The 25,276-nt window shown below is 49.6% G+C and overlaps 1 protein-coding gene across 3 annotated transcripts in view; it reads right to left on the reverse strand.

Annotated features, from left to right (window-relative positions):
* Positions 1–6,603: 6,603 nt before the first annotated feature.
* OGDHL (oxoglutarate dehydrogenase L) overlaps positions 6,604–25,276 on the reverse strand; it is a 68,188-nt gene continuing 49,515 nt past the window's right edge. For all 3 annotated transcript variants that reach the window (XM_036927203.2, XM_036927202.2, XM_036927201.2), the window contains exons 5-24: positions 24,128–24,230; positions 23,591–23,706; positions 23,291–23,445; positions 22,377–22,523; positions 20,517–20,607; positions 18,188–18,367; positions 17,867–17,995; positions 16,841–17,020; positions 16,418–16,570; positions 15,723–15,825; positions 15,066–15,194; positions 13,779–13,929; positions 12,535–12,662; positions 11,599–11,777; positions 10,031–10,102; positions 9,797–9,922; positions 9,620–9,692; positions 8,185–8,348; positions 7,839–7,993; positions 6,604–7,344 (exon numbers count right to left, since the gene is read on the reverse strand). In XM_036927203.2, coding sequence (XP_036783098.2) covers positions 7,221–7,344; positions 7,839–7,993; positions 8,185–8,348; positions 9,620–9,692; positions 9,797–9,922; positions 10,031–10,102; positions 11,599–11,777; positions 12,535–12,662; positions 13,779–13,929; positions 15,066–15,194; positions 15,723–15,825; positions 16,418–16,570; positions 16,841–17,020; positions 17,867–17,995; positions 18,188–18,367; positions 20,517–20,607; positions 22,377–22,523; positions 23,291–23,445; positions 23,591–23,706; positions 24,128–24,230 — 2,658 coding nt within the window. In that variant the 3' untranslated portion in view covers positions 6,604–7,220. The remainder of the gene's footprint in view (positions 7,345–7,838; positions 7,994–8,184; positions 8,349–9,619; positions 9,693–9,796; positions 9,923–10,030; positions 10,103–11,598; positions 11,778–12,534; positions 12,663–13,778; positions 13,930–15,065; positions 15,195–15,722; positions 15,826–16,417; positions 16,571–16,840; positions 17,021–17,866; positions 17,996–18,187; positions 18,368–20,516; positions 20,608–22,376; positions 22,524–23,290; positions 23,446–23,590; positions 23,707–24,127; positions 24,231–25,276) is intronic.

A 25,276-nucleotide genomic window follows, 5' to 3' on the forward strand; every position in this document is an offset into this window, starting at 1 on the left:
GAAATGTTAAAGAGGGAACATGTTAACAGATGGAAATTAATATCCATACAAAAGAGTAAGGGATGCCCAATATGGTAAATATGTTAGTAAATATAATACATTTTGCTTTAAAAACTACATAAAATTGAATGTTTAAAGCACAAATAATGACAACTATTAAAATGTTTGATAAATCAGCACAAAGAATAGGAAGGGGAAATGGAGGTATACTGTTGTGAGATGGTTCAACTATTTATGATGTGTTATATTATTTGATCATTGACTGTGATAAGCTGAAGTTGTATTTGGTAAACCTTAAAGGTATTAACAAAAATAGAAACAAAAAGGTATAGCTAGTCAGTTGTGGAGATAAATGGAATATTAAAAAATTAACTCCAAATAAGGCAGAATAAGAGGAAAGGTGGAATAAAGAACGAATCAGACAAATAAAATGAAAAGCAAGATGATAGGTTTAAATACAACCATATCAATAACCACATTAAATATGACGGCCAACAGTGTTGCCCAACAGATTTTCTATATTGATGAAAATGTTCTAAATCTGTGCTAATACAATAACTACTGCCCATACATGGCCACTGAGGACCTGCAATGTGACTGATATGACTGAGGAACTGAATTTCTATCTTGTTTACTTTTAATTATTTTAAAGTTGAAAATCTACATATTTCTGGATACTCCATTGAACAATGAAGATCTAAACAGTCCAATTAATAGGTGAGATAATCAGATTAGAAAAAAATATGAAGATCCAACTATATGCAGTCTACAAGAAAAATCGCTTTAAATATGATACTGATAAGTTAAAAACAATAGAAATATATGCCACTCAAACACATAGAAAGCTAGAGTAGCTAGATTAATATTACACAAAGTAGAATTTAGGATTATTAGCAAGAATAAAGATATGATAAAAAAGAGATCAATTCACTAAAAAGATCATTCTAAATACGACTGCATCTAACAGCTCTGAAACATATTAAAAAAACTCAAAGGAAAAAATATAAACTACTTATATTTGTGAGAGATATACAAACATCTTTTTGAGACTCTGGTTTCTTTTGAGTATACACCCAGAAGTGGAATTGCTGATCACGTGTTAATTCTATCACTAATTTTTTTCAGGAACTGCCATAGTGTTTTCCACAGTGGGTGTACCATTTTACATGTATTGTGGTTTATATTTGGACATTTTGACACTCATTAATTATAAGACTAGATCTGCCCCAAAATCAGAAAGGATATAAAAGTCTTACACAACACTATCAACTAACCTGTTGTAATTGGTATTTCTGAAAGTGTCCACCCAACAACAGCAAAATAAACATTCTTTTCAAGTTTACACAGCACATCACCAAAATAAATTATCTCTGGGCGGCGGGTGGGGTGAGGGGACTTGATAATATGGATGAATGTTGAAACCACAATATTGCTCATATGAAACCTTCATAAGATTGTGTATCAATGATGTCTTAATTTTTTTTTAAAGGTGGGGGAACTAGGGTTAGGAAAAAATGGTAGGAGGGAAATGGACCAATTATAGATACCTATTGTGCTATTTGAATTATTTACCACGTTATGTTCTACATCTTCATACTTTGGATTCCAAAACTTTAAAAAAATTGCCTTTTGAATAAAGAACTATGAAGAATCATAAAAAAAATTATACTCTGGGCCTTAAAACAAGTCTCAATAAATTTGAAAAGGTTGAAATAATATAGATATGGTCTCTGACCAAAACAAGACTAAACTAGGAATCAGTAACAGAAAGATAAGGAAAAAAATCCAAATATTCAAAAATTAAACAATGTATTCCTAAATAACTCATGGGCCAAATAAGAAATCACAAGGGAAATTAGAAAATATTTTGCACTAAAATGAAAATACAATATATTAAAATTTGTGGTGTGCAACTGAAATACTGCTTAGAGGGAAATTATATTAGAAAATAATGAAGGTCTAAAGCCAGTGATCTAAACAAGTACCTAAAATAACTAAAACAAAGCAAATGAATCTTAAAACAAGAAAATAAAGATGAAAGTAGAATTCAATGACATGGAAAATGAAAAAAATATAGAGAAAATCAGCAAAACCCAAAGAAGGTTCTTTGAAAAAAAAATTTTAATTGAACAACTCTAGCTAGAATTCTTAAAAAAAAAGGAGACACAAATTGCCAAGATCAGGAATGAAAAAAGAGGTATCACTACAGAGCCTCCAGATATTTAAAGAATAAAGAGGATACTATGAAAATATATCCCAATTTTTAAAATCACATTAGCAAAAAATTTACTCTTAACCATTTTTAAGTTTACAGTTCAGTCATATTAAATACATTTGTAATTTGTATAACCATTACCATTATCCATCTACAGGGCTCTTCACCTTGTAAAACTGAAACTCTATACCTATTGAACAGTACCTTCAATTTCCCCCTCCTTCCAGCCTCTAGCAACCACCATTCTACTTCTGTCTCTATGATTTTGACTACTCTAAGAATCTCCTGAGTGGAATCACTGTTTTTGTAACTGGCTTCTTACACTTAGCATAATGTCAAGTTCCACCCATGTTGTGGTGTTATGTCAGAATTTCTTTCCTTTTTAAGACTGAATGTTCTGTTGTGTAAACACATTTTTCTTATTTATTGATCCACCAATGAACACTTGGGTTGCTGTCACATTTTAAATATTGTGAATAATGCTGTGAACATGGGTGTACAAATCTCTGAGACTCTAATTTCATTCTTTGTAGTATATACCCAGACTGGAATTGCTGGATCATACGGTAATCCTATTTTTAATTTTTTGAGGAACTGCCATACTGTTTTCATAGTGGATGTACCATTTATATTCCCACCAAGGGTGCACAGGGGTTCCAATTTCTCTGTATCCCCAATGCTTTTTTTTGATAGTAGCCATTCTAATGTTTAAGGTAATATCTCGTGTAGTTTTGATGTACAATTTTATTCCAAAAAAATTCAACAACTTAGTGAAATAGACAAATTCCTTGACAGACTCTGTACTACTTTGCTAGGACTGCCATAACACAGTACTACAGACTGGGGGGCTTAAATAACAGAAATTTATTTTCTCAGTTCTGGAGGCTTGAAGTCCAAGATCAAGGTGTCAACATGGTTTCTTCAGAGGCCTCTGTTGGCTTATAAATGGCTTACCTTTTCCCTGTGTCTTCACATGGCCTTCCTTCTGTGTGTTCCTGTGTCCTAGCTCCTCTTCTTGTAAGAACACCAGTCATATTGGATTAGGGCCCTCCATAATGTCTCATTTTAATTTTGTTAACTCTGCAAAGGCCAAATCTGAATACAGCCACATACTGAAATAATGAGGGTTAGGAATTCAACATCTGAATCTGGGCAGAACACAATTCAGCCCGTGACAGATGCAAACTACCAAAATTCACTCAGGAGAAAACAGACATGAAAAGCCCTAAGTTAAAAAAATTTAATTCATAGTTTGAAAACTTTCCACAAAGAAAACTCCAAGCTGAAGTGTCTTCACTGGTTAATACTACCAAACATTTAAAGGATTAATGTCATGTCTATACAGTCTCTTCTCAATTGATATCAAAACCTGACAAAGACATTACAAGAAAAAAGCTACAGAACAATATCCCTCATAAACAGATGCAAAAATCCTAACCAAAAATTTAGGAAATCAACTCCATCAGTATGTAAATGGATAACATAGTCAAATGGGCTTATTCCAGGAACACAAAATTGACTTAATATTCAGAAGTCACTAATTGTATGCAACCATATTAATAGACTAATAAAAACCATATGATTATCTCAGTAAGTGGGGCAGGTGGGAGGGGAGTGCTAAAAATCCTACATCTATTCCATATTAAAAACTCTCAGCAAACCAGAATAAACTTTACTTAGCCTTATAAAAAGTATACAAGAAAAAAATTGGTTAACATCATTGTTAATGATGAAAAAATAAATTCTAAGAACAGGAACAAAGCAACTTAACTTCTATTTGACATATTGCAGGAGTGCAATAAGGGAAGAAAAATAAAATGCATAAAAGACTGCAAAGGAAAATACAAAACTCTACTTGCAGATATGACTGCCTCTGTAGAAAATCTAGTTTCAGGAAATCTATTTTTAAAAAGAACTAGTAAGCATGGTCACATTATATAAAAATAAATTGCATTCCAATAAAAACAATGAGAACTTTCTAAAATTTTAAAAATACCATTTATGATGGCTTATATTTTTTTCACAATGCGCTATACGAATATACTAAAAAACTGTGAAACATTGCTGAGCGAAAATTAAAGATATAAATGGAGATACAGAACATATTCGTAGACTGGAAGCTATTTCTCCTGAAATTGCTATCTATATAAACAACACAATTCGTCAAAATCCAGCAGTCTTTTATTGTTTAATAATAAATCTTGAAATTAGGTAGGTAAATCTTCTGTGTTCTTCCTTTTCAAAGTTGTTTTGACAAAATGTTACATATAAATTTTAGAATCAACTTGTCAATTTCTACCAAACAGCTTAATGTAATTTGGATGGGGACTGTGTAGAATATAAATTGATTTAGGAAGAATTGATTCATAATATTAAGCCTTCTATGGACATGGTGTCTCACCATTCATCAAATTTCCTCTAATTATCTCAGTAATATTTTATACATTCGGTGCACAGGTCACGCCTCTTTTCATATTTTTGATGCTAAGTAACTGTACATAGGTGCAAAGCTAATTCAATGGTTTTTTTAAACAAATGTTACAGAATCAATTGGATGTCACTACAGAAAATACTAAATCTTGACCCTTTTCTCATATGCAAAATAACTCAAAATGTATATTTATAGATGTGTCTATAAATTCAAAACTATGAACTGTCTAGAAGAAAATACAGAAAATCCTTCTGCCATTGGGTTAAAATTTTTTTACTTAGGATAATAAAAATGCAAGCCATTAAAAATTATAAATTGGACTTTATGAATATTAAAATTTCTTACTCTTAAAATACAAGCCACAGACAATATTTGCAATACATCTGAAAAAGGACTATCCAGATTATACAAGCCCTTACAACTCAGTAACAAGGAGCAAACAATAATTCATTTTTTAACTTTATTTGCTGTAGTTGTCCATTTACATGCTGTTTTAAGAAATATATCCCATGTAGCCTTTACCTAATTTCCCCCAGTGACAACATCTTGCAAATTATAGTATAATGTCACAGCCAGGATACTGACATTGATACAGTCAAAAGACAGAACATTCCCATTGTAAGATTCCCTGGTTTTCTCCTCCTGGGACTCCTGTTAGATGCATGTCAGGACTGGGGGATCTACAGGTACTCTATGTCTCTTTGTAATTTGATAAAATACATCTTTATTCTTTGTTCTGCTTTCTTGGGAAAATTATTTGGCCTCAATCTCCAAATTTATTTTTTACTTCAGCTGTGTCCATTGCTGCTATTCAAGACATCTATTTAGGTTTTAGTTTTGGCAATATTTGGTATTTTCTAAACATTTTTTTTTAAGTGGTCTATTACTGTTTCCTAGTGACATCCATTTTGTGTGGTTGGTTTTCCTCAGTTTGGTGATCTCAGCAGCTGGTCTCCAGTGGCCTGCGTGCAGCCTTCCTACACTGAGTGAGGAATGAGCGGTGTGCTATGGGCTGGATGCGCCACCCATCCAATTCCAGCCTATGGGCACCCAGCCCAGCCCTGGCACCTCTCAGGCTGCATCCCTGCCCACTGCCATACCCAGACCATTGGTTCTCCATGGGGGACCAGGAATGTATGATATGGGAAGAGCTTTTCCCAAGGGAAGCACTGTGGTGTTGTGGACAGAGACCAATCTACATAGTAAGTGACCCTGGGAAATAACTTAAAGTGAACCTCAATGTCCTTATGTATAAAATGGGCATAAGCCTAGCATGCAAAGCCATGGTGAAGATTAACTAGTATTTAGTAATATATGCTGAACACCCAGGCCACAACAGATACATTATAAAGGCAGCTATAATTATTTTTACTTCATGTCACTTAGAATGCTCCTGCATTATGATTTAGAGTACTCCACTGTGTTTGTGGCTGATGGAACATCACACTCTGTTCTCCCACTTATGTAGATTTTTCCAATTTTTCCTTTAGGTTGCCCCACCCCAACCCATGGTCGATATTTCTGGGTCTGCTCCACAGGAAGCTCATCTCTCCTGGTGCTCCTTCAAATACCACCTCCTCCAGGGAGCCTTCCTTGACTCCCACAACCCTCTGCATTTACCCTGACATAACTTTTTCACCTCAGGGTCCAGCATCTAGCACAGAGGAAATGCTCTGAGAAGGGGATAAATGAGTAAATGACTTGCAGAAAGTAAAACATCCTTCCTGTGGCGGCATTCCCAGCATCTTTGCAGGGAAACAAAACCAACAAAAGGCTGAAAAGCAGAGATGCCCACAGATTTGCAAATATTGCCTGGGGCTCAAAGAAAAATCTACCCCATGGAGGCAGATACTTTATCCTCTACATGTTTCTTTTTTTTTCTTTCTCCCTGTCCTCCACCCTCTCTAAAACATCTGCCCCTTGCCCCAGTCTCACATGAAATAAGAACAGAGCTCTCGTAAGCATTTTTTTATTTATCCATTATTTGGTTTTCTACTTTGGTACACATGAGCTGTGGCTGTATTTCACACAGAAGCTGACATATCTCATTATGACACGCCCCATAAAACAGAGCACATATAAATCACCTGGCATGGTTTTGCTTCACCTGGCTGTTATTGCTAAAATTTCTATTTCTAAGAGCACAAAAGAGAACATTCCTTGAATCTACAGAAGAACAAGGACGGAGTGGGTGAGTAGCAGCCAGATCTCCCAGGATGGGAGGGAGACCAAAGTACACGCCTCTTGGGTGGCTGCCTGCAGAGACAGGAAGGACATAGATGGGGAAGCCACACAAAAATTCCAGAAAGACCAGGGCAGCTCTGGAAACACTCAGCAACTACATCCCATCTATCAGACCCCTCTGGTTGGTTCAGTCCCGATAGATTCTGAAACAAACACAAAGGCCCAAGATGGTGTGATACTGAAGCCAGCAGTGCCTACTCTTTGGCCTCAATCCCTACATGAGTATGTTTTATCCTGTAGCCCCAGAAAGCCCTTCTGGGTAGGAGCACCACCCCTCCCTCACCAGCTTCCTAGGTCCCCAAGCAGGACCCAGCCGGACCTTGCCCAGCTCTAAAATGTCTTGCCCTCAAAGGCCTTGAGATTGAAGGCAGTATCCAGAAACTTCTTCAGAGACACCAAGTGAGTGTTCCTGTTTCCTGTGGCCGGTGCAGCTGCTGGGTCCCGGCCAACATACCTGGGGGAGGAGGGACAAGCTGAGGAGAAGGCTGGGCATGGCCCAGCCGCCTCCCCAGGACTGCATCAGATCTAATCCTGATCACCGTCCTGCTGCAGACAAGAGCCTGAGGCTCCAAGACACTAAGTAACTGGCCTAAGACCAGAGTTAGGATATTGGAGACCTGCAGGAGGTGCTCTGGTTCAGATCCGGCTGCGGAGCACAAATACAGGATTACTCTCTGTAAGGCAGAATTGACAGGGATCCCTGACCAGTGGGGCGGGGAGGGAAGCCAACCTGTCACCAACAGTCACAGAGCCAGCAAGGACGAGGGGACCCAGCCCGTTTCCAATGCTCCCAGGAGAAGGGCAATAGCTGGTTCTAGGTCACATGGCAGACAGGGCTGACAGAGCCAGGACACAGCCTCAAGCCCCCAGAGCCCTCCAGGCTCAGCAGAGGCAAGGGGTAGGTGGCGGCAGGCACCCTCCCCTGCGCCCGCAGCATCCATCCTGTACCATATGGGCCGCGCCCGGCTCAGGATGGTCATGAAGCGAGGGCTGATGTAGTCATAGTAGCCCATGTTCTTGTGCTCTTCCTGGCACCACACCAGCTCTGCACCTGGGTACTTCTCTGCCTCTCGCTTGATCAGGTCAAAGGGGAATGGTGAGATCTGAGGCAGGCAGGGAGAAAGAGGAGCACAGCTGCGGGAAGGGGAGTGTGCCCATGGCTGGGTGCTTAGCAGAGCAGCCATAGCTCCCCTCATGGGCTCCAGCCCTGGCCCTGCCTGGCACACTGCCCAAAACCAGGAGACTGGTGATCTGACCTCGTCCATCACAGACCAGGCAAGGGGCTGGGGTGTACCTGCTCCAGGCGTGTAATGGCCACTTGCTCCTCCAGGCCCAGGTTGCTCCGCTCCTTCACCAGGTCATAGTATACCTTTCCCGTGCAGAAGATGAGCCGCCGCACCTGCTCAGGGGCCTGCGCGGCAGCCCCATCCTCAGGAATCACCCACTGGAAGCTGGTCCCTGGGGGACCGACAAGCATGATAGAGTCCTGAGCTACCAGGCCCCTATCCCTGGCACCCGCAGTCTCTTGCTGGCCACTGAGGAACCCCAGATTTAGGTATGTGGCTGCACTGGGCACCTCTTAGGCCAAATAATGGAGCAGGAGACAGATGACACCCTGAGATGTCACAGGGAGGGGGTGGAGATGGGCTCGAGTCAACAGCAGAGCCCTGGGAGCATCGACATTTCAGGTGATAGACTGACTGGGAGAGGGCAAGTGGGCGGGAGGGGCCCTGGAAGGGACAGAGAAGGTGATGTCCTCTGACGGTATCAGGTCTACCCCAAACGTGCTCCTTCCTTGCACACTCCACAGCTGCTCAGAGTTGGAAGATGAGGAATTGTCTCGGGAGACCCTCCACACTCCTCCCTCCCTCGGCCGTATGACTGAGCCCCCATCTCCAAGTCCTATCCATTTTTCCTTCCTGAGCTCATGGCGTATGGCAGGTACCAGGCCAAGCATACTGCAGAAGCCTGAGGAAGCTACTGCAGTGTCTCCTCATCCCAGGTGAGGACACCAAGGCACAGAGGGTCAGTGACTACCAGGGCCCACTGGAGAAGCCAGCACCAGAGCTCTCAGCTGTGCGCTCGGCCCTGTGCCCCCACTGGAGGGGACACCCAAACACACCCAAGTGACAAACGAATGCCTGTCCATGAGGCCCTTCCTGGCCAGCCCCTGCCTCTCGCCCCAGCCCCTAGGACTGTTTTCAAAGACAGCTCTGCTCTACCAAGCCTCACACCCCCACACCTGCCCCTCCCTGACCTTCCACTGGATCACATCTCAGTTCTAACACCTGACCCCTCGGGCGCTTTATCTCAGGTAAATGAGGCCGAGAGCTCCTGGAGGGGTAATGGGGTCCCCAGGGCCACTAATGACTGATTCATGCATGAATGAACTGGATGGACAAATGAATGATACTCAGTACGCCACCACACAGCAGACCTCCACGAGGCCTCTCATCTTTAAGCATCCCTGAAGCAGCCCGGCCAGCCCTGGTGGCTGACTGGGGGTTCCCAGTTAACTACTCCGGCCCTGGCACTCAGCCCAAGTGACCAAAGCCTGACCAGTCAGTGGCTGCCATGCCAACCTCCCAACCTGGCCGCTGGTGGGGACTGAGCCAGGAGCTGCTATAGGGCCAAAAGACGTGAGGACATAAGAGTCCCAGAAGTAGAACCCACACCAGGGGCCACTGGGTCCCACATCAGCCACCTGCCCGACACACCCAGGCACCTACCGGACACCATTTGGTCAAAGCTGGACTTGGCCTCTGGGTGCCTCAGCAGAGATTTCGGTGTGAAGATGATCAGCTGAAAGGGAAACAATGTACCCAGCTGCTAGCCACCCCTGCCTGGCAGGACTTCCCACATTCGGCCCCTACACTGCTACAGTGACAAACAGGGTGGTAGCTCACCGGCTTGCGGAAGGGCAGCAAGATCTGCCGACGCAGCACATGGAAGTAGCTGGCCGGCGTGGAGCAGTTGACCACAATCCAGTTGCAGTCATAAAGCTGGCTCACCTCAAAGTCCTCAGTGAACACCTGAGGGGACAGGGTGTGGCTGGGAGGTAGTCCACCTGTGGTACCCACACCTTGGCCTAGGCAGGACAGCAGGGTACATGCCTGCCCTGTCCTGGGGGGCATACTCACAGGGTAGGCATCCGAGTCATCGTTGCTCATCTGCAGGAACCTTTCCGGCCTTGCTGAGGAGTGCTCCGGGCCCTGAAAGCAAATGCCTGATGGCCCAGGCTGTCCCAAGTTGAGGAGGGAGGTCTCTGTCACAAAGGGCAGACACCTGGGTCTGCAAGGACCCAGGGCTCGAGGGAGAGTCTGGATGGCTCCTCAGAGGAGGCATCCTCACTCTGGAGCCTAAACCACAGGAAAGAACCAGGAACAGGGGACAAGAGCAGGAGGGCATCTTCAGGGGAGGGCCTAGCCAGAGCCAGCACAAGTGACCATGTGGGGACAGGAGGAAAAGGCAAGGAGGCAAAGTTGAGTTGCTTTCTCCAGTACATTCTAACCTACAGCAGCTGAGAGGCTGCTGCGTGCCAGGCACAGTGCTACAGACCCCACACGTTATTCATTTATCTTGCAAGCAGCCCCATGTAGATGCTTTTGCTTCCTTACTTTACAAAAGAAGGTGAGCAGAGATTAAGAAATAACCAAGGTCACCCAGCCAGAAGGAGATTTCGAACCTAGATCTGACTCTTACTCCCAATCTCACCCATGTGGGCGGCCTGGCTCCAGGACAGAAGCAACACTGCCCCCAGGCCAACTTCTAAGTTGGTTCCCATGGGACAGGGTGACCTGCCTCAGGGCCCCAAGGGCCCAGCCCTCAGGTGCAGCCAGGCCAGCCTACCCTTCCCCAACCAGCCAGTTCCAGCCCTTTACAGCTGGGTGACCTTGAGCAGGGCACTCCATTCTCCCCACACCTGGTCTAGCCATGAGCCTTCCCCAGGATTACACACATTGTGCATGGCGCTCAGCACAGCACACCCAGGCTCTGTACAGCCCCCAGGAATGACACCAGTCATCAGTATCTGACTGCAAGACTAGTCCAAGCTGAACAGGCCCTCAGAGACACCTGCCATAGCCTGACCACCCAGGGCAGGGAAGGCTGTGCCCAGGTCACACAGCCAGGCAGGGGCTGAGCCTGTCATGCTCTGTGCTGTCCTGCAGCCCGCAGAACCCCACCCATCCCCACCTGGTCAGGCTGCATGCCTACAGCCAGGAGGTGGGGTGGAGTGTGGGGAGGGACATCTCCTGATGCTCTTCCCCTCCCCTCCCACGCTGACCTGCACATCCTCCCTCCCCCTATGTGTGCCTGCACAGGCTGGTCACCTAGGAAGGCACCAGAGGACAGACGGTACTGAACAGCATAGATTCAATTCCCAGCCATGAGCTGTGTGACCTTGGATAAGCTACTCCACCTCTCTGTGCCTCAGTTTTCTCATCTGGAAAGTGGGAACAGGACTACTTCATTAAGTTGTTGTAAGAATTGGAAGAGTTGATACACAGTTTTAAACACAGCAAGCTCTCAGACACGTCAGCTACATCCTTCTATTGCTGGTAAGAGCATCATCATCACTATCTTCGGCAGCGACAACAGAGACCTATGCAGACCCCACTTTGAGCAGACCCATGTGTTCCAGAGGCCTGGAAGACATATACCCCCCACCCTACAAGCAGGCAGGGGCCCACAACCACGCCGCCCTCACCATGCCCTCCATGCCGTGGGGCAGCAGCAGGACGATGCCGTTGTGCCGCACCCACTTGGCCTGGCCGGTACTGATGAACTGGTCGATGATGCACTGGGCCGTGTTGTGGAAGTCACCAAACTGAGCCTCCCAGAGGACCAGGGCATTGGGGCTGGCCATGGCATAGCCCAGCTCAAAGCCTAAACAGGAAACCACAATAGAGCCTGCCACATACTGTCATCAAATGGCAGTGGTCCCAGCCAAACCCACCTTCTTCATATACCCTCCCTGCCTCCACCCATCCTTCCCAGAAGGCCAGCAAGAGCCTAGGGGCTCCTTGGAGCCCAAAGTCCAGGATCTCCCTTCCTAACAAGCTAACAAGACACCCAGAGATGCCACTCTCAGCCTTATCTAGACCAGGAGCCAAATCCAAAGATACCTGGGGAAACAGCAGGGGCTGTCTTCCAAGAGAAGCCCCCCCAAAATATCTGCAGGGCTGCTGAAGGGAAGGGGTGGAGACAGCCTCAGATGCAATTCCCCAGAGTAGGTGGCTGGTCTCTGGGGGGAATCCCTGCTTTTGGGAGGAAGCAGTGAGGGAGGCAGAGGGCCAGCTACTACAGGTCAAGCCAAGTGAGACAGAGTACAGGGGACACAGTCCAGGGAGTCCGGAGCCCAGGGAGGGACTCTCAAGACAGTGCTGCTGGGGGCAACTCAGTGGAGGTGAGCCGAGGGTCAGGAACATGGAAAGGGCCAGGCTCAGAGCCTGTCAGTGGCTGTGTTCCACCGAGGACTATCTAGGGTTTTCTGTCTGGACTCATTAGGGCTGGTGCCCAGGGACAGGGCTCTGGTATCCACAGAGCCCCTACCCAGGCAAACAGGGACCCCAGCTGGTACAAGACCCTCTCTGGTCCCCAGGGAACACAGGGCCCATTTGACTGCAGGCAGTGTCTGACTCACCCAGAACTCCATATTCCGAGAGGGAGCTGTTGCACACGGTGTAGGGAGCCTGGTCTGGCCAAAGGTGGTTCATGGGAACACACGTCCTCCTGTCAACTTCCTGGTCATGGAGAACATGATGCCGGTGACTGGACAGAGACAGACAGGGAAAGGGTGGAGGGCAGGTGGACTGGCACCTGTTCACCCAGAGCAGGCAGGTCAGGTAGCAGGAGTCAGGTGAGACTTCGTCACTGTGCCAGCAAACCTGACAAAATCCCACTGGATGGTGAAACCAAGGAGGCCCCAGAAAGCCAAAGCAATATGGCCCCTCCTCCAGGCAGCCTTCCCTCCCAGAGGAGCTCACACACCCTGCACTGGGGGTCCTGGAGTGCAGACTTCAGAGCCTCAGCTTCTCATCTACAGGAGGCAGCTGATGAGACCTGCCTTGCTGGCCTCCCATGTGCAGTGCACAGCCTGAGACCCTGGGAGGCCACAGCCCTGGGACACCCTGGCCCATCCTGCCAGCCTCTTTACTACCTCTGCCCAGGTCCACAGGAGGTAGGAACTGCTGCACTAAGTGGGGCCACCTGGTTGAACCCAGGCCCAACGAGGGCTGACAGGCAGCTCAGGGTGCAATGGGGCAGCCCTCAGGGCCCCCGGCTGGAGCCAGACCAGCAGGAGTGAGCAACTGGGACCTGACAAAGATGGCATGTCAAGTCATAGAAGCCACACTACCAGGACTCACCAACACGGCAGCAAACAGGTCAGAATCCAACACACTGGGGGCCCCAAACTGAGGAAATGTGTTGGGGACAAATGACAAGTGTAAAGTCCTACATCTGGACTCAAAGCCTCAGCCATGAACAGGCAAGATCAGGAGGGGCAGCCTGACAGCAATTCGCAGAAGAAAAAGGGACCTTGAGGCCCATGGATGGATGACCATGAGGGTTGATAGTGATTGACAGCTTGAGCCAAGCAGTCAGCTCTGTAAGCCTGTCTGGTGGGGGCAGAGAGGCGGCCCAGTGGCCCTCTGGTGGCTCAGCCCAAGAGTGGTGGCTGGGGATAACAATGGGGTTACCTGGGAATAAGGGCCCTCCTTGGGCTCTCCAGACAAGGTCTAGGAAGAGGAGGAAGGATCAGCTCCACTCCAGAGCTGCTGGGCTGACGCAGGGAGACCCCCAAGCACAGCTGAGCTCTCAGCTTCCCCACTGGCTCCATGGGGACAAAGCTAGTGCCCACAGGGCCTGGAGCCCAGAGTCCCTCACCTGAACGTGCCCCTCTCCACATCCTGCCCACTAAGCCGCACGTGGATGCCCTCCTTAAGCAGCGAACCGAAGGCCATGTACTCTGCCAGCGCCCAGTCCACTGTCCGCTTCCTGGTCATGTCTGCACGGCCCCGCAGGATTCGAGAGAGGCCTGCCAGAGGGAAGGGCTGGCCTGAGGGGTGCAGGGGCTCGGCAGTCCCACCCAGGACAGCTGTAGCACCAGGGCCCTGACCCCGATGTGTATGCACACCCTTTCCCAAAGGAGGCCCAGTGCCAGGCAGTCCTGCTCCGGCACCCCTCCAGCCAGCACAACAGACTGCCCTGCAGCCCCCATGCCCACAAGCCACCCTCCCTTCAGGAAGGAGCACCAGTTCCCACCAGGCAAGCATCTACCATGTGCAGACACTGAGACAGGGACATTCCTCACCACTCCACAGGGTCCTGCCAACTGTTCCCACTCTCCACTTGAGGAGACAGCCTCCGATGAGGGAAATAATTTACTCACAATCACACAACTATAAAGGTGCTTGGATTTGAACCCAGACACCGGCTCATGCTGGGCTCCTGTGGGCCCTACACCTAGAGAGAGTTCCTCAGGACACCAGGGCCTCTGTGTACACTGCAGAGGAATCCTTGGAACTCCCACAGGCCAGTCAGGGGATCCATACACACACCCCACTACCGCCACGGGGAGTAGCTGCTGAGCCGAGGCCACAGTGGCCACAGCCAAGAGGTATAGACAAAGATCACCTACAGCTCAGGCTTGGCCCAAAGTAGCAGACCACCAGCAAGTCCAGCACTCCTGCCCTGTTCCAGGCCCAACAGCCCCCTGGATCCAGTGGGGAAGCTGAGAGCTCAGCTGTGCTTGGGGGTCCCCCTCTGTCAGCCATGCAGGAAACCCTTCCTTCCCTGGTCTCCTACAGCCTGACCCAAGGATGCCCCCAGCAAAGGCACTGGAAAAATCCAAGGTGCTCTATGGAAGCCCGGTCACTAACACTCAGCCAGGCTATTAAATTAAATTCCCACCTCACAGAGTTATTCTGGGGAGGCTAAAGAACTCGATGCAAACAGGCAGCCGAGAGTTTGGTGCCTGCACCTGCCTGCCCTGAGCAGCTGCTGTCACAGGCACCTCGCAGGGGCACAAACAAGGCACTGAGAGCTCAGCGGACCCACCAGTGACAGAATGGGATGCAGGCGAGGCTCCCCGACCCCTGACACCATTTCCTGAGGGGCATAATGTGGAGCATGCAGCAGTGGCCCATGCAGAAGCCTGAACAATAACCTCACCTGTGTGGATCTTAAAGCCCTCCAGGGGCACAGAGCTGGCCACACTGCCAATGTGGGTCAGCACATCCTCAGGAACACCCGTGGCTGGGCACGTCATGCTCTTGGGCTCTCCATCCACATTGAAGAAGCCTGAAAGGGCAGAGACTCTGTGTACTTTTGGGTGGTGGTGGTCAGCCTGCCTCCCCAGGACTCGGGGGCCCACCTCTTCCTCAGCCCTGCCTCGCACTCAAACCCTGAGCCCACCATCAGGAACTGCAACAGCTGACAGCCACAGCTCACTCCTATACCTACCCAACATCTTCCCCTGAGCACCCTGCATGGGCCACAGCTGTCTAGCTCCACCCCAGAGGGGTCTTCTGAGCACCCACCACCCACCAGGCTCTCTCTACTTTGGAGTCTGCCCACCCTGGCTCAGCCCTGCCTTTCCCGGGGGGCAGCTGGTCCTGTGTGCTCAGAGGTCAATGCCATCTCCCCTCTACCCTGGCCCACCCTGACTTATTAAGAATCAGCCCCACACAGCCTGAGGGGTCTCAGGAACAGAGTGTGAAGGAAGCCTCAGGGCTAGGCAGTGACTACCCTCATCAGGGGCCACCCTGGTCCCAGTGCCAGAGCCCAAGTCCCAAGTAAATCACTCTCAGCCATATGCCACTCACTCACCAGGCCAGGGAGAGTCCAGCCAGTGCTTTATATGCAGGATCTTTTTATCCTTGGACCTGCCGTACGCCTCCTCACAGATCCGGTCATATTTAGCAATTTCTTCCTGCAATCACGGTGAAGACACGGATTGATCCAGTGATGCCCTTGGCAGCCAGAGGCTCAGTCAACCTGGTCTCATAAGCCCTGGTCCCTGTCCCTACATTCTAGAACTTCTGCTGGCCTCTGTCTCAGGTCCACTCCTATACCTACCCAACATCTTTCCTGAGCCTCCTCTCTCCTGCAGAGATCAAAGTCTCAGAGTTCAGGGGGAATCCTTCCCAGCACGCAAGAGACCTGGAAGAGACTCAGGAGAGACTCCCAGTCTTTGCTCTCAGAGCTCCCCGAAGGCAGGACAATGCACCCATAGGTAACTGCAGGGACAAATCTAGCTCAGGCCTCCTCCTACAGGAAGCCTTCCTTGACCACTAAAGCTGAGCTTCCCTTGAATGGAAGCATTCACTGTGCCCCACCAGGCTGTAAATGTCTTTGGTTCTCTGTCCCCTTAATAACTGGGACTGTTGGGGACAAGAACAATATTGGCTACTTCTTTAAACTGTCAGTGCCCAGCACTGGGCCAGAAACATCAGCAACCACCCTCAGGGTCTGGGCTCCACCTTAGGCTTATCCCAGGTGTCCACAAGGCAACCCCTGCCCACCTCGAACTCCTGCAAGGTGACTGTGCCCTCAGCAATGAGCTTATCTGCATACTTCTTCAGCACCGGCACCTGTCTGTGGATCTGCTTGTACATTAGTGGCTGCGTGAACATGGGCTCATCCATCTCATTGTGGCCACGCCGGCGGTAACAGACCTGCAGGGGCAGCAAGGACAGGGGGCTCAGTCCCTGCCTCGAGGCAAGCAGCAGTCACTGCACACTTGGGTCGCATCAGGTGCACCCTTTGAAGCTCCTGGAAGCCCCCTAACTACCCCATCACTGAATACCCGACTCCCAAGTCTTTGTACAGGTGGCTCTTGATGGCACTAAACCTTCCATCCAAGAAGCACTCCCAGCCCTAACTGCCAAAGATGCTGCAGACCTGGCCTGCTCGGCACACCCCCCACCTCGGCCCCCCAGACCCACCAGGTCCACCACGACGTCTTTATTGAAGGTGTTCCTCCACTCGGCCGCCACACTGCACACATATATCACGGCCTCTGGGTCATCTGCGTTCACGTGGAAGATGGGTGCATTGACCACCCGGGCCACATCGGTGGGGTACGGTGAGGAGCGGGCCATTCGGGGGTCAGTGGTGAAGCCTATCTGCAGAAGCACCTCTGTTTACTTAGAGCTAGACAGGTGGTGCCTGCCTGGGAATAGTGGGCCAGGGAAACAGCAGAGAGGTCTGCCTCAAGGTCTGTCAGGTGAGACCAGGAGGTATGTGGGACATGAGGGTGTACAATGAATAGCCCCAAAATCAGACACAGCAGCAGGTCCTGCAGGGATGGCAGTAACCCCAGGAGAAGCAGGCCTGCTCTGTTTTTCTGCAATCATTTGTATACAGTATTTGAATACATTTGTATTCCTCACACCCATGAGGAACACAGGCCTGGATAAGGTCCAGACCCAGCAGTTACTAAGAGAACAATTTTGAGCAACATACTTAAATTTCCAAAGCCTCAGTTTCCTCACCTACTAAAACAGCTCCTTAGATTCCTACCTCACAGAGATTTTCTGTGAAGATTAAGTGATTTTATGCAAATAAGGCAGTTAACCTAGGGCTCAGGGTTATGCTCAGAAGAACTGTTATTAACCACAGCTGCCTGAAAAGAAAAGGCCTGTGATAGCTGTGTTCTCTAACTAGTTCATATGTAGGTCAAGGTAGGATCTAGTTTCACGTTCAGCCTCTGTGCTAGTTACATCTGTATTCTTTTGTCCTTAAATTTTCTCCATGACAGATAGGAAGACAGATTTAGATAGACAGATCTCCCAATTTTGTAAACCAGGACCGTAAGGCTGAGGAGAGCAGGCATCTTGCCTCAAGTCACATGCTGGGAAGCAGCAGAGCTGCGGGATTAAAACCAGGACCCGGCTCACCCTTTCCCACATGCTGCCTGGACTTTAGGAATAGGAGACACTGATGAAGCCTGCAGAAGCCTAGGCCCTCACCTGGTTATTGACGACGACGTGCACAGTACCGTTGGTGGTATAAGAGGGCAAGTCGCTCAGGTGGAAGGTCTCATAGACGACACCCTGGCCGGCAAAGGCAGCATCTCCATGGACCAGGATGGACATGACCTGCAGGGCAGGATGTGAGCCAGGAGAAGCCCCAGCCCATGCAGCTCAGCCCTGCTGCCTGCACTGCAGGGATCCAGGGCCTGGCCCCTAAGAGCACAGCCCTTAGAGTCCACCCCTCTCACCTACCCTTCATGGCCCAGCCCAAGCGCCCAGGCCTTCAGAGCCCACCCCTCAGGATCCCAGTGAGCCCACCTTCTTGCCCAGGGCATCCCCTCGGTAAAACTGCTCTGCCTTCGTCTTCCCCTGCACCACAGGGTCCACAGCTTCCAGGTGGGAGGGGTTGGCCACAAGGGACAAAGTGATGTTCCTGTTCGTGACCCGGTTGATCCTCTCATGGTACATGCCGAGGTGGTACTTGACATCCCCGGAGCCCTGCAGGTTGAGGTGGGACGTGATGAACCCCTCCCGTCCCATATGACGGGCCCACATGCGAGCCCAGGGTAGAGCTGGGACATCCCGATTCTGCTTCCTGGGAAGACTGTGCTATCCCTGAACTACTCTTCCCCGCTCCCCTCAACATGACTCTCCTTGCCCTCCAGGATGGCCTGAGGTGGGCAGGCAGTTTCCCTGGGCGGTGCCTCAGAGGCCAGACAAGCTCCCTCATCACAGCCTCTCCACATTAATGAGGACAGCATGGAGAGGGGTGAGGCACCAGCCAGCACAGTGAAAGCAGAAAAATGAAGGATGGCTCAACACTGGTGCTAGGCCACTAGTCAGGCCTCCGGGCAAACACTGGAGCTGGACCCCTACCTAACTCTTTACACCAAGTGACCAAAAATGTACACATGACAGATGAAGCCATGCTGTCAGAGGGCAACATGACATGTTATGAACCTGGAGGAGGGAGGGCCTATCTAAACAATGCACAAACCTCAGAAGCCATAAAAGACAAGATAGCTAAAATCTAATAAATCTGTCAAGGGGGCAGCAAACCCATGCACTATGTTAGGGGGAAAACCAAGCTGAGAAACATATTTATATGACAAATGCAGGCCAAGGGCTAACTCCCTCATGTATATAAAGCCCTTCTACAAATTGGTAAGATAAAGCCCAAAAGCCCACAGAAAAAAGGACAAAAAGCCATGAAGAGGAATTTACAGAAAAATAAACATGGCTAAAAAATCTGTGAAAAGATACTCAAATTCATAACAAAGAAATACGTTCAAACGCAATCACTTTGTAACACAGAAATATGTTCACTGTTGCAAATATCATGGGGAAAAAGACAGGAAGATTCAACAAAGGGAAGAAGGGGGCCTGGGACTCTTGCACACACCATGGGTGGGCTTGCTGATGTCCAAAAGCTCTTGGAGGGTTATTTAGTCCTGCCCCTTGAGCTCCAGCCACTGCATCTCTCAGACACCATGAGCAACATACTCACACACGTCAAACACACTCAGTACAGCAACTGCATTCCCATCAACAGAAAGCAACATAAGCCAATGGGACGCTTGAAGCTCAGGGAGCTCCCGTATGCTATGCAACAGCAACTCGTGCAGTGGAACACAAGATGCTGAGAGCACTGTCACAGCTACCCCCTGGGCCTTTTACAAGTAAGTAAGGCTGAACTGGACAAATATGGGTGTTGGTACCTGGGTGGAACATTTCTGGAAGTACACACCCTAATACAAATAAAAACTGGCCTCAGGAGAGCATCTGGGGAGCAGGAAAGGGGTCTCAGCAAGGAACCTTACTCTTACTGTAGAAGTTTTTTTTTTAACAATGCTTTTACTTCTTCTTTAATTAAAAAAAAATCCACTAAATACTCTTTTTAACAGTATTCTTTAGCCAGGATTTACAGTTTACACATCACTCTTTGATTCCCCAATCATCCTAGGGGCAGGTACTTTTATCCCCATTTGACAGAGGAGCAAACTGAGGCTCACAGAGGTGAAAGTACCTGAGCAAAATGAATAGGGTCTCAGGAAGATTCTGGGCTGGGAGTCAGCAGATGTGGATTCTAGTCCCTGCTCTGTCCCAATGCGCCAGACAACCTTGGAGCAGTCATTTAACATGACTCATTTTAATCAACTAAGCACCTGTACTGCGTGCTGGAGTCTCAGGGATGCCTGCCAGGAAACGGGTGTCAGCAAAAGTGTTTCCTCTGCTCATCAGTAGACCAGGAAACCGTCCTGACTTCCCAAGGCAAACAAGGGAGTGCAGAGGCCCTTCTGGGCTGGAGGACAGGACGTTGTGCACAGGCACGGCCACAAAGACTAAAGTAAACACCTTCCGGTACTTCCCTGCATCTCTGGGCTTCAGTTTCCCTAACTGGGAACAGTGGGGCTGACCCAGATTATCTGAGGTGAGGACTCTCCCAGCTATCAGAGACCACACAGCACTCGCTCCACAATGCCTTAGTGGCCTCATGCAAACATGCCTAACCTCCCTCCCACTCCTGTGCATAGCTGTTCTTCTCAAGGTCTGTCTGAGCCTAGATACTCCTGGTTCAGCCACTCCTCAGGCACCTCCCAAACACCCTGTTCTCCAGGGGCTCTTGAGACCAGGGCTTGGCACCCACCTCGTCTGCCGCCTCCAGCTTGGGGTCAAACTGGCAGAAGATCTGCTCCAAGTCCTTGCGGATCACGTTGGCCAGCACATTCAGCCTGCCCCTGGAACCAGAGCCAGAGGGAGTTGGGCTCTCACCTGGTGCAGAGGCCACCACCCTCAGTAGGTCCCCACATTGCCCAGCTCCCTGCCCACCTGGGACCTATCAGAATCAGCAGAGAAGCTGGGGGAACCCTTTGGGTGGAGCCTAAGGGAGGCCCCACTCTCTGTCCTGTCTCAAGCTATGAGACACATGAGTGGTCCTGGCTGGCCAGCTCCCACAAGGCAGACACCCTATCAGGTCTCAGACTCCAGGGGCCCTTATGAGCATGGAGCCACCCAGCCTCATGGCAGGATGCCTTCCAAAAGCTTAGCCCTACTCACTACTTTGATCCCAATCTGCTAATGCATCACAGCTGCTCATACACAATTCTTACCCCCCACCTACCAACCCAGCAGCATCTTGAAGCAGGATAGGGAAAAAGGGACTGCAGTGACCCTAAGATCAGGAGTTACCAGAGGAACTGTTCAGGGTTGCTGGGGTCTGAGGGGTGGAGGATTGGGGGGCAGGAAAACAGCAAGGGACCAGGGATTCTCCAGTCCAGCCTCAACTTCCCATGATGGGGCATTTTATCCAGGGGTATTACCAGCCTGATGGGGGCTCCAGGGATGACTCAGAACTCACCCCCTCCAGCCCACCAGCAGATGCCAGTCCCAGACCTGCACACAGCCCAGCCCGACCTCCAGCCCCACAGGGCCCTGTGACTGAAGGGCAGCCCTCTTCCAGGTGGGCTGCTCCTGTTCTGCAGGGACAGGCCTATGGGGCCACAGGAGCCACATGAACAACCTCAGTCCCTCTGGGCAAAGCCCTCCAGCCACAAACGCCCCCTCGCCCACTACAGAGGCCTTTGAACAGCCTCTTGGCTTCCAGAGACCTCCTCAGGACCAGAGCCTGCCCAGTACCACCATCCAGTCCCAAAGCTGCCTCTGACTACCTGAGCCATCCTCACCCATAGCTGCACTGAAGCCCTGCGTATCCAGGCTGCCTCAGACCACTGAGCATTTCTGGACCCCTCAGAGCAAGGAGCCTGTGACAGACAAACCCCAAGCTCCTGTCCAGCCAGGCCATAGGATAGGGTCCTCCTCATGCTGCATTTGGACACATGGACACCCTCTGTGCTGATGACATCCTGGGCCAGGCAACCGTGAGCAGAGGGAAACAGGCACAGGAAACGGGGGTTTTGTCCTAGTCAGCTCAGCACTTCCTCTTACACCTACTTCTGCAGGATCCCTGCCCACCTTGGTCTCTGCCTCCAGGCTGTACTCTTCATTAGCCCACAGGCTCCAGTTCAGAGATAAATGCCCAGTTGCCAGGCCAGCCTTCCAAGCCTTTTTCCAGGTCACAGGGAAACATGCAGTCAGCTTGAAGCCAGGAGAACAAACCCTCAGCTCACCTCCAGAGATGCCCTCAAGAGGATGCCAACCCAGGGCCACCTGCCAGGCCCTGCCCTTACTTTCCTGGGACGTGCCTCCTCCACATCTCCTTGTCCATAGGAACCTCAAGAAGCATGACACATCCCTGAAATTCTGACCCTCCGTGGGGCAGCCACAACGTGGTGAGAGAGAAACCAAGTCTGAGGAACCTCGTTGGTTTCTGGCTCCACGAGGCTTTGGCCAAGTGCGTGGCTCTTCCTGCGATGGGCAGGCCGGGGTGCAGGAACTCAGAGAACTTTCTAGGCCACCCTGCCTCTACCCCCAGGTCCCACCACCACCACCCCTGCTGATTTTCATCCCTCCTACACCTCCATCTGTAGAGAGGGGGAGGGCAGCCCACCTGTGTGGCATCCCCAGAATGACATTCTCAATTCCCATCTCGCTGGACTTGTCAATGATGGTTTTGAGGGCAGGAATCATGACCTCACAGCCCTCCAGACCAAACCGCTTCTCTGATGACCACTTCCGGGCCAGGAAGTCTTCAAACCTGCTTGGAAAAAGAGAAGGGAAAGGTTGGAGAGACTGGAGCTCACGGGGGCTGCTTGTGAGGGCTCAGAGTTGGATGCCCAGGACATAGGAAGCTGCAAAGTCCCCCCACTGCATGACCCAAACAGCAGAGGTATCCTCCCGGTTTATCTGAAAACCTCTGCCTGCACCACAGTCAGCTATCACCCTGTCTCCCCCTTCCACTCAAACTGCTCCAACGAGCCATGGCCCTGCTCTCAGCCATGCCCATGCATGCACAGGGCTCTCCCAGACCCCAAAAACCTCCTCAGCACTCAACCCCAACTCCAACCCAAACCTCACCACTCAAGGATGTACTCTGCACCCAGCAGCTGAGCCAGATGCCCTTCCAGGCTCCTACAGCCCTGGGGGTCCAGCTTCAGAGAAGCCCAGCGGGTAGTGTCCTGGGTGAGGGGAGGTGCTGCTGCACTCACTTCACGCAGGGACATCTTCTGCTCTAACATTCCCACAGCCACTTTCTGCCACATCTGCTTTGCTTAGTGGGCCGCTGCTGTCATGTTCTCCTGGAGCCCCATCCCTGCCTTCCTGCCCAGCTCAGCCTGAGCACCTGGCCCCAGGGCTCCTAGTAAGGGCTTCGCCCCTAGGGGGTGAGGCCCATCCAGTCCTGGCTGTCTTTGCCAGGCCAGGCATCTCCCTAATTTCTAAGCTAGAGCCTGGGACAACTTGTACAGCCCTGGAGTAGATCCCTCCAAGCACACGGGCTTTCTGGGACAGTGCTGAGGGCCTAACCTCATGGAGCGCACCAGCCGGGCCAGCAGGGTCCGCTTCTCCTCACTAGAGAACTGCATCACGCCAGGGGTCTCGAACTTCTGCCGGATCCACTGGCACTGCTCTACATCATTGATGAACATGAACTCCAGGCCAATGTGCTGGCAATAGGTGCTCTGTGGGGAGAGGTGGGACTCCACAGGAGCTAGGAAGCAGGATGACTGCCCTTCTGAAACAGAAAAGACAGCACCCTCCCTCCCTCCTTCTAATGCACTCCAAAGAATTCCATCACCAGTGCTGGACTCGCCCGCCTGGGCTCACCTCCAGGCGCCGAATGATCTCTCGCAGGGAGAGGGTGTGCTCAGAGCCCCCGATGAAGGTGGTTGTGGGCAACTGGAACTCCTTATCTAGGTCAGCCTCCCGCAGGTCGTAGAAGGCTGGGAAGGCACACACAACACAGCCCAGGTAGCAGAGAGGAGGAGAGGGATCAGGCCCAGGTGGGGCCCAGCAGTATCTCTGACCTCTCAACAGTCCCACAGGTACCCCCCCACTAGGACCAGCCTAAAGCTCATGGACCCTCTGTCTGCAGGGAATAGAGGCTAAGAGTAGAGCCCAGCTTGCTGCCATGAGACAGTCCTGGACATGTCTCTCAAGCTTGCTGAGCATGGTGACCAGCTAGATAAGATGGGGAGACAGTCCTCACAGGGACACTATGCAGCAGATGGGCAGGGGTCAAAAGAAAGCCTCCTGGGTTGCTCACTGGGTCCCAGGGCCTTGAAGCATGGTGGACTACAAGCCCCTCACTGGGCCACAGGCACCTGCTGGCTCCGGCATCACCAGGGCGACAGGAAGTCTCACCCAATTTATCGATGGTTGTGATTAAGTCTGAGGGCACAAAGGAGTCCAGGTCTGCATCCAGAATGCCCAGGGGGTCCAGCTGGGCCACATGGTGGCCTCGGATCTGGGAGAAGGGGAAAAGGTCAGGGCCAGGCTGGGATGCAGCTGGACAAAACCTCACCAAAAGGGAGGTTTGGGGCCTTTGCCCCTCACTTCCTGCTTCAGAATTTCAAGTTTCCACATGTCTCCAGCACCCAACCACTCCACACAGTTGCTTATGAGGTCCCTGCCATGGCCACTGAGGTGGCAGGAGCTCAACTCTGGTTAAAAGTACAACACGCAGCATTCAAAAACAGGAAAGGATACATACACATAAGTATTCACTACAATACTGTTGGGAACTGTGAAATTCTAGAAATTCCCAAATGTCCATCAATAGGACACTGGCATATCGAAATGGTAGGTCCACACTTGGAAGTACTAAAGAGCTATTCAAAGAGAAAGGAAAATCCCTATCTGCTCCTAGGAGGTGGTCTCTGTAAAATACTGTTAAGCAAAAAGCAAATTATAGAAAAGTGTGTGTGGCAAACTACCCACTATCTAAGAAAGGGGAGATATGAGTAAATATATGCATTTGCATATATTTGTATATATACAAATAAATATGTGCACTAAAAGAATAAGTTGTATTCTGCACACAAGCCTGGCCTCAATACAAACTCTCTGATTAGAGAGGCTCAGCCCCTGAGAGAAGTATACAATATAATAAGGTTATGCAGCTAAATTTATTTTGCCACAAGGAAGGAAAATGGTCAAATGTCCTGTGGACTATCACAATATAAAACTGGTTTTCTAAATCCTTTTATTAGAAATCTATTCTACTTACTGGGTTCATAATTATCCTCAAAAATTGGGAGGTTTTTAAATTAGACTCCCTGAGACAGAAGTGTATCTTCTGCAATATAGCCTAGCTTAAATCATTCAAAAGACAAGAATGCTTAAAGAGAGGCTTGACTTTGTCATGTTTAGTGAAGGTTTTGTAAGTAATCTAGCATGGTGGTTAAGAACGAGTGAACTTTAATAAGTGTAGTAACTGAATTTCTTAATAATTGTGTGTTAAAAGTGTGTGTTACACTAAACTATGTTTTCTGCCTTTATCTTGTATCTACC

This window comes from Manis pentadactyla, chromosome 8 (assembly GCF_030020395.1).
Source record: "Manis pentadactyla isolate mManPen7 chromosome 8, mManPen7.hap1, whole genome shotgun sequence".
NCBI classification, from domain to species: domain Eukaryota; kingdom Metazoa; phylum Chordata; class Mammalia; order Pholidota; family Manidae; genus Manis; species Manis pentadactyla.